General features: G+C 33.7%; 1 protein-coding gene across 1 annotated transcript in view; it reads left to right on the forward strand.

The window, feature by feature from the left end:
- LOC117178506 (lipase 3-like) overlaps positions 1–4,713 on the forward strand; it is a 27,099-nt gene extending 22,386 nt beyond the window's left edge. Inside the window, exons 6-8 of the mRNA XM_033369931.1 lie at positions 741–931; positions 4,325–4,467; positions 4,537–4,713. Coding sequence (XP_033225822.1) covers positions 741–931; positions 4,325–4,467; positions 4,537–4,713 — 511 coding nt within the window. The remainder of the gene's footprint in view (positions 1–740; positions 932–4,324; positions 4,468–4,536) is intronic.
- Positions 4,714–9,822: the final 5,109 nt, after the last annotated feature.

Here is a 9,822-nt window from a genome sequence, read left to right on the forward strand (position 1 = left end):
CATATATCTAGTCGGGAGTGGTGCTGACTGAAAACAGATGATTTGGAGCGATTCGCGCGCCATCTGTTGGTCATTCTAAGGACTTATTGATCTACCCTCGTAAATAAATATCAAAGGTTGCCTATCTTTAAAATAATTGATAAGAGTAACAAAAAAACGGTTATTATTGTTATAAATAATATTAATTGAAATATAAATTAACACCACGCAAATAGAATTAGAGAATCAGTTTAAGAATAAAATGAGGCCTTAATCATTAGGATTAAATAAAAATTGTAACTTTTCCCTAAAGAGGAAGGAAAAAGTAAACCTTTATATAACTACTGTTAAGTAAACAATTTGAACCTGAATTATTTTTTTCTCAGGTTTACTTAGAAGCCTCCATAAAGATTTACAGAAATCAATAATAAATCTTTTTTGTCGATTTTATGAATCATTTTAAAGATAGGTAACTTTTGAGCTTGATTTTACGTAGTATACATCCTTTAAGACAAGAATTGAAATTACCATTAAATATGTTCATTTTTTGCAAAAAAGAATCAATAGACTAATTTCAAACCTGACAATTTAACACTTTTGTTAGCTTTCGATATGCAATTTGTTGAATTTTAATTTTTCACATTCGACGAAATATATTTTTGTATATTTAGTGTAATTTGGGTTGTTTTTTTGAGTACCTTTTCAAAATCTCAGTAATATGTACAAATTTATAAAAATAGTTTTTCTTTTTCCAAATCCAGTGGTCATGAAATTGGTTTCTATGACTTACCTGCGACAATAGATTATGTTTTAAATACTACTAAACAGCCTGACCTCTTTTATGTGGGGTTTTCCCAAGGTGGTGGAATATTATTTATCATGGGATCTCTAAAACCTGAATACAATAAAAAAATCCGTATGGCAGCTCTTTTAGCACCAGCCGTATACCTCGGTAATTTGCGTGGAGTTGTACATACTCTTTTTCAATTTTCATATCCTTTATCGGTAAGTTTTTATTCTATTTGGATTTCGTTCCGCTATGCTGTTGAAAAGGATCGGAAAATTTCGACACAGTTAAGAGTCACAGTTAAGTCTAAGCATTCGACTAGTAGACGACTCATGGATCCCTGTGAAATTGTATCCCCAATATCAAAAATTAAATATTTTTTAAAAGTTCTGGTTCCTCTTCAATAGTTATGGAATTCCTTATATATTTTAGCAATAGTTCTATTTACTGAAGAATTGAAAACGTACTTTTTGAAAATGGGGGGGGGGGCTAACTTTATACTCTTCACCAAATTTGAAAAAGTGAACTTTTTGTGGAGTTCCAGGTAGACTTAATATAGTTTTAGAGTTCCTGATTCCTTTTAACAATAGTTTCGTCTAATTTGACCAAAACATCTTTTTCAAAAGAATTATCTCCCCCCCCCCCACTTTGAACAATTAAAATTTTTCTTACACGGTTCTCTGGTTCCATGACAGTTTTAGAGTTCTCTGATAACAAAATTCAAAAACAATTTTTTGAAGTATCAAAAATATTTTCAAAATTTGAAAATGTTGAAAAATTTCTTGTTTGAATCATTCAAAAGCTTTGGTTTAGAGTTCTGGGCTCACCAACAAAAGTTCTACTAGAAAGTCCTATAACACTTTTCGATTGAGTCAAAATTCAAAGAACTATAGCACTTTTAAAAAATAAAAAAAGAATGACATTCCAAAATGTTGAGAGTTTCAAAAGTTCTGAACGGAGTTTTGTACTTCTTGATGGCAGATCTACAGAAAACTATGATAACATTTTCGATCAAATTAAAATTTGAAGAACTACGGCACTTGAAAAAAATCCAAAGTTTTGGAATTCCAAAATGTTAACCGTCATAGAAGTTCTGATCAGAGTGCTGGACTTCTTAAAAGGGCTCTACAAATGGTGTTATAAAATTTTTCATTCATATAAAAATTCAAAGAACTACGGCACTTTCAGAAAATCCAAAATTTTGAAATTCCAAATGTTGAAAATTCTAAGAGTTGGGATCAAGAGTTCAATATTTTAGGATTCCAAAGCTTGGGACTTTTTTAAAAATACCGCAGTTCTTCGAGTTTCGACTGGATCGAAAAGTTTTATAACACTTATTGTAGAGCTCTCATAAAAAATTCCTGGACACCGATCAGAACTCTTAGAACTCTCAACATTCTGGAATTCCAAAATTTAGAATTTTTTGAAAAGTGTTTTACTTCTTCTAATCTTGACTTGATTTTAACATTTTATCACACTTTTTGTTAGATATCTCAATGAGAAGTCCAGAACTCCAATCAGAACTCTTAGAACTCTTAACAATTTAAAATTCCAAAATTTTGCTTTTTTTCTTAAAAATTCCACAGTTCTTTGAATTTTTACTTTGTCGAAAAGTTTTATAGCACTTTTTGTAGAACTCTCATAAAAAAGTCCAGAACTCTAATCAGAACTCTTCGAACTCTCAAAATTTTGAAATTCCAAAATTGTGGTTTTTCTTGCAAGTGTAATAGTTCTTCGAATTTCGACTTAATAAAAAAGTGTTGAAAGACTTTTTTGTAGAACTCCCGTTGATGGGTCCAGAACTCTAAACAGAACTTTTGGACTATTCAAAGCAGATATTTTTCAATATTTTCTCTGAATATTAATACGGTCAGGCGAAAAAATTAGTGAGAAATAAGAAAAAAATTTTAATGGGTTGCAGTAGCCCTGGTATGATATTCTTGTTTGTAATTTGGTTTCCGTGCACTCATATTTTTTCGCAGTTGCTGCATTCAAAAGATTATGTTTCTAGTTTTTAATTTGATGATTTGTTTGAAAATTCATCAATTATGTTCCAAAGACAACCTTTTTGGTTGAAAATTCGTCTTTCAGGGTTGAAAATTCAACTAATGTTAGAAAATTTTATGTTTATTATAAAAATTCATCTATTTCAGTGTTTGATGATTCAACTTTTCATTTGAAAATGTTGGTTGAACCACTCTGTTAATAAATAATTTTTTTCTGACATTCACATTCTAGTCTGAAATTAATTTCTGTAATTAATGGTGCAATTATTTTCCTAAAAATTAATTTTTTGCTGAAAATTTATACATTCTGTTTGAAAATTCATTTCTTGTACGAAAAAATTACATACGAATATTATATATTAAAAATGAAATAAGATTTTTTACAAACTTTTAGGGTAAGTTTCTCTGAACGTGTAACATATAGAAACAATAGTGTTTGATTAATTAATTTGAATAAAAATTTACTATATATTTGTCAAAAAAACATAAACTATAGTAATACTATATATGAGCAAACTGTAAAAAGTATAAAGTCGTTTGTATTAACTTCACTAATGTGTTCTTGCTATTTATATTATCAGGACAAATATTGACTACATGCGTTATATTAAAATCAATGAACCGATAAAAATTTTTTAACCTCTTGCAATTTTCAGTTACAGTAACTGAAAATTCCCAAACAGTAACAGAATCTTTTAAAGCGCATGACTGGAGTTTTATGCAGTTACCGTTGCTAAAATTTCCTTTGCAATTTAGTAAAATTTAGGGACGGTTGCTGTATATAGCTTTAGTAAAGGATCTGAAAATTCCTGCAACAAATTCAAACAGCGTACTTGATTTTCTTATTTAGTGAGTCGACAATGATAAATAGGTTTGCTTAGGAAACTTCCTTTCGCTATCCCTTTTTGTTTTGAAAACTTTGATTTTTTATCATTTTTCTCATTACTATAACTAATAAAAGGAGATTTCTTAATTGAAAATTAATTTTTTAGGCACTCTTAGAAAAATTGGGACATTTCGAGCTTTACCCCGATTCTTCTCTTTGGAGAGTTTTAACCAATTTTCTCTGCAGTGAGGGTGCTCTCACACAATTTCTATGCTATCAGGCATATTTTTCAATGGTTGGCGATGGTTCTGATGAAAAAGATCCTGTAAGAATTTAAAAACCTCATTCAATCACAAGACAATCAAATACACAATGCAATCAAATAATAATATTTTACATAGCAACCAGACTTGAACACTTTTTTGAATAGAAAACTGTCTTTCACCATCCTTTTTTATACATTCTACGACTTTATTCTAAGAAAACAATAATACTATTTTTTAATTTTATAGGATTATAAACAAGTAACTTTTAATACTATTGCAAATTTTACAGGCAAGTTTTACTAAACTTTTGACTTACTTCCCAACCGGAGTTTCTACTAAACAGTTCTTTTATTTCGGATTCTTAAATCTTAATCCTGGCAAGTGTTTAACATCCTGCATGCTGCGAGTTGTGTAATTTTGTAGTTTTTATTAACACTAATTATTGTATTATCACATTTAGGCCATTTTCGTCAATTTGACTATGGAAAAACCAAAAATTTGATCGTATACAAATCACAGGTGCCACCCGAATACCCTATACATAAAACAGATATTCCAATCGCTATTTTCCAAGGCCTGAACGACATTATAATTACTAGTCCGGTGAGTGAATTCGAATTTTTTATTATTTAAGGAACTAGTATAGTAATAATATATTTAATTATCTTCCAGGATATCGATCTGCTTGTTCAGAAGATACCGAATGTTGTCTACAGAGAAATGATAACTGAGAAGAAGCTTAATCATATGGATTTAATATACGTTTCTGATATGCGCGACCTTGCTTATTCAAAAATTTTGAATTTATTTGAAACTTATCGAAAGAATGAAACTTTAAATCTCAACTAAATCAAGCTGGATTATAACGATACTTTATTTTATATTCTTCCTCTTGAATTTTTAATTGTCATTGTAGTATTGAAGACATTTTAGAAGAAGAAAACACATAGAAATAATACATTGAGAAAAAAGGAAATACAAATTTTAAAATCAAGTGATTGTGAAATTTGTTTTCATGATTTATTGTTAGCGATGATTTACTATATTTTATAAACCACCAATCAATCTCATATTTTTATGCAGGTTTTTCTTACAATGTGGTTTATTATTGATTAATTTAAACTTTTACCCAGTTCATTATAAAAATGATTATTATCATTATTTTTATTATTATTATTAGTAACATGAATTTAAAAAAAAATTCAAGCTGTAACTTCTAAGGGCTTTCTTGTGTTGGTATATTGACTATGTAAACTAAAATATTTACAAAGTTATATCTGTGTTAAAATCTGCCAAGTGACCCACCTATTTTTCGATGGTCGAGCTTTTTTCGATGAAATTACTTTATTAGGTTCCTAGGGATCAATGAAAAATAGAATGTGAGCGGTTTGGTGAAATTCGAAGTTTTACAAAAGTTATTGTTAATAAAATTTTTCTGCATGAATTTGGCCATTATTCATTGGCTATCGATTCGCTGGCTGTATTTCACGAATTTTTTAAATGGCAAATGTACACCGGACACTATTTCAATACAGATTTTTTATTTGTACGATAACCACAATTTGTTGAAAATAGAAGCAATTTATTTCGCTGGAAAAACGAAATCCATTTCTTGAAAAATTGCAAAACAATACATTTTTTTATTTTATTTGTTTAAATGAATGGAAATTATTTTTTTATGACTAGATGTCTGAAATCAAATAATCGCACAAGAAAACTATAATCAAGATATTTGTTGTGTTTTCTGTTAAAAAACAAAACAAATCTATTTGAAAATGATGAATTTTATTTGACATTTTAACTTCAAGATAGTAATTCAATAAGTTACCTTTATCCAACAAATTATAAAAACAACTGAGGGTAAGTTAATAACCAATCGGTTTAAAAAAGCTTAATGATCTGGTAAATATCTTAATTTTAATTCCCATCATTTATATTGTTAATAGGTCGGCTTACTAAAAGGTTTCATCAATTGATGCAAGCAATAAGTGATATTAGAGTCGAGAAAGAGAATTTGGAATAAGTTAAAATTACGTTAGTTCAAAATAATTATCCGCTTTCTTTGATGAATATTATTATTCTAGAACGAATTTATGAAATCTACAATGGTTCCAGTTAGAAAAAAAACTGGATAGATAAAAAAACTCTTTAAAAATGTTAACTTAATACAAAAGATATTGATAGTATCGAAAATTTGACGAGAATTGTATATTTCATTTAATGTAATTATTTTGAAAATGTTTAAATTAATGGAACAGGTAGAAGTTTGAAAACTAGAGTTTTGAAACACAATACATCAGAATATTTCGATTAACTTATAGCCAGAAATTATAAAAATCATCAAAATATATCAAAATATTATAAGATAAACAAGAGTGAGTTAAAATTCCAGTAACTTTGGTACGCTTCCCTCATTTACGGTTCCATTTAAATGAGGCTATTATTCTGTATTAATAAATTTACCCCCTCAGTGTATATCTCTTGTCTAGTTTGTTGTATATTCGTCGTGGTCCAAAAACATCATAAAGATTTTGTTTTTTCACCAATTGAGATGTATTGTCTCAAAAAAATCTCTTTAATTTTTATGATGCTTTTCTATGATACGTTGTTTGTATATTTTAAGCTAATATGGCGTCACATATCAGTACTATTTTAAAAATTGACTCTAATCTATTGACATGATGTTTGACTCCAAAATTGAATTTCCTTGTTTTTTACAAGAAAATAAGCACAGGTGTTTTCCCGTAAATGGCACTCTTCTTTCGATGACCATCTCAATCTTTGTAATTTGCAATAAAGATATGTCTGTTTTAAGTTAAAATTAAAGTAATATGAGCCTGTAAATAAGAGATCTCAGAAAAAAAAATGTTTCTTCCTGGGCAAAAATATTGTTTTCTACAAAATTCTCAGCAAATTAAAAAAAAATTTGATTTCTCTAGAATCAAACCGAAGGGCCTATGACAAAGCCACCGAACGCATCCTCGGGTTGCGGATAGAGCGTCCCTGTACCAAGCGATTCTGCTGAATATGGTTACAAAAATAAATAGGCAGTCGCGGAAAATTGTCCAGGGGTGGTCGCGAAGGTGTGAAATCCGTGCCGAAAGCTGAATGGCACCTGGGTAAGGTGTCTAGAACGGTGATTCTGGGATACCGGGAGACCTCTCAGAGGACGCAGTTTTAACTTTGCATGCGGGGCTCTACAAGGATGGACGAACCCCTTTCCCTAGGTTCTCGTGGAACAACAATGACAACACCAAACATAGCTGTAATAAGTGCGGTTCAAAACAACAGAACGCACAGGGCTCCCGACAATGGGTCGGCCAACAATTCCGACCAATCTAGAGCTGGGGAAGCCAATGAAAATGGATTCAATACGATGGATCGGCGGGATCTCGCGATCTTTGGGTGTCCGGAACGACTGAATCACGACTTGCTAGAGTGCTACGATGCGAGTGTGTCCCCTGAACGGGGTTACATGGACGGCTGCATGCTCTGTGGTGCGCGAAACACCCGGAGATATCGCACTTTACGCAGCAATGTCTGCGAAACCATGCTGAACTACTCCGTAAAAGGGGCTATGTAAGCGGAACGCCTACTCTACCACAGCTAGAATAAGCCGGCAACAGAGAAAGAGAGGCGAAACTAAGACCCGGACCTCTGGGCTATCAATTATTGTATTTATAATGCAGCGAAAGCTTTAGCCGATGCGAACCGTAAAACAAAACCAGCGGCTGATCATAAGACCAAAAGATGAAAGCATCAACTTGCCATAAAGATAGGCTGGGAAAGATAGTACGCGTCCCAGAGGAGGTCGAAGTATTTTGGAGACAAGTCTACGAAGTTCAGCATAGACTGGACGAAGACTCAGAAAATATAAATAGCTTCAAGGAGTTATGTGGTGCCCTCATAACACCTGATAAATAATGCCCACCCATCACTACCGAGCAGGTGAAAAAAGTATTAGGAGGGGTGAAGAACCATTCCGCACCGGGACCAGATTGTATCAAAACCTTCTGGTGGAAGAAGTTTTCTTCAACCCAACAGCATTTGGCCCGTATTTTCACCTCATATTTGAATTCGGAAGAGCTGATTCCAGAATGGTTTATGGAAGGGCGCACAATACTTCTGCCGAAAATAGGCAACTTAGCTGACCGAAGAATTACAGGCCAATAACTTGTCTGAATACGCTTTATAAGATATTCACAGCTATCCTTAATGATAGGATTGTTCGGGCAATTGAACCTGTGTGGCAGGAAATGTATGAACAACAACGTCTGCAAAGATGCAGCATTCTACCAGCGTGACCTATCGATGGCCTGGATTGATTATCTTAAAGCTTTCGATTCGACATCCCATAGACTTATCATCTGTCTTTTGGAAATATTAAAGTTTCATCCGCAAATAGTTGGGTGCATAGAGAGATTGATGCCGCTTTGGAACACCAGATTTACTATCTCATCTGGAAAAAATCGTGTGACATCTAACAACGTCACCTTTCAGAGAGGTGTCTTTCAGGGCGGCACCATGAGCTCACTCCTCTTTTACCTTACATTATTTCCACTATCTCTAGCACTCCGCCATTCCGATGGTTACTTGTGCGACAAACCTGCAGATCGAAAGTACAAGGTCACTCATGTATTTTACATGGACGATCTTAAGATCTATGATAAAAACAGAGAGCAACTGCATCTAGCTCTGGGGATTGTCGAACGATATACTAAGGAAATTGGAATGGAATTCGGATTAGACAAATGCGCCAAGGTTTATTTGAAGCGAGGACATCCCTGAAGATCCTGAGCTCATTGACAGCAACGCTATACGACACCTTTGCGCTGGAGAGACTTATACATACCTGGGCGTGCCACAGAGCCGCATTCAAGATGTGACATCTATATAGGATACCCTTCGAAGCAGATACAAACGTCTCATCTGACAGATTTGGTCTTCCGAACTGTCGGCAAGGAACAAAGTATCTGCAACGAACATGCTTGCTGTCCCGGTACTACTCCATTCATTTGGAATAGTTTCATGGACGAAGAACGAGCTCAGATCTCTTGATATCGGGACAAGAAAGGTTATGCACATGAACAAAAGCATGCATCTTATGTCTTCAGTTCCGCGACTGTACATCTCACGCCGTCAAAGTGGTCACGGAATATTGAGCCTTGAATGTCTACGCAACAGGATTATTCTGGGTACAGCACATAGAGTTTCAAATGGAAGAGACCCTCTTCTTAAAATGGTCAGGAATCATGAAGAAGTGGGCATAGAAGCGTTTCTGTACAAAGCAGCGGAGGAGGCTGCTGAAACACTCAGACTTGACTTCAGTGTTAGGGGTGAGCAAAATGTATCAAATCTTATCTATCTCGTGTACTTACTCCTGAAAGCCCGGATTAAGAAAGCAGAAGAGAAAAACTTTCGTGAACAGCTCCTCGATAAGAGGGAAATTGAGTCAATTGTCGAGAATGGGAAGTGCCGCATTTAGTGGAATTTTATATTCTCGACAATTGTTAATGTTGCTCACTCGATGCCTGACATTGTTCTTCTTGACTTCGAGAAGCGATCCATGTTCGTTATCGAATTTTTGGCAGCAGCTGACAAAAACATCATGACCAAGGAGAATGAAAAGAAAGAGAGGTATCGAGACCTTATTAGGGAGTTGCAACGATTGAACCCGGAATATTCTGTTAAACTGTTCGTTCTTATCATCGGCGCTCTTGGAGGTGCCAAGCTTTCACTTGCTAATGGCCTAAAAAGCATCCCTGCGTGTCAACAATATGCTATAACAGTTGCGAGAAAAATGCAGAAGGCGGTTGTCCTTGGGTCGCTCCGTGTTCTTCGGGTGCACGAGACTTTTGCTGGATCTTCGTATTGATTCCTTTACAGACTGTAACCACCTATCTCACGGTCGTGAGACATGGTTGTGGCTGAAATTTTACCGCGATTTCGCTGGAAGCG

The sequence above is a fragment of the Belonocnema kinseyi genome, chromosome 8 (genome assembly GCF_010883055.1).
Source record: "Belonocnema kinseyi isolate 2016_QV_RU_SX_M_011 chromosome 8, B_treatae_v1, whole genome shotgun sequence".
In the NCBI taxonomy this organism is placed as follows: domain Eukaryota; kingdom Metazoa; phylum Arthropoda; class Insecta; order Hymenoptera; family Cynipidae; genus Belonocnema; species Belonocnema kinseyi.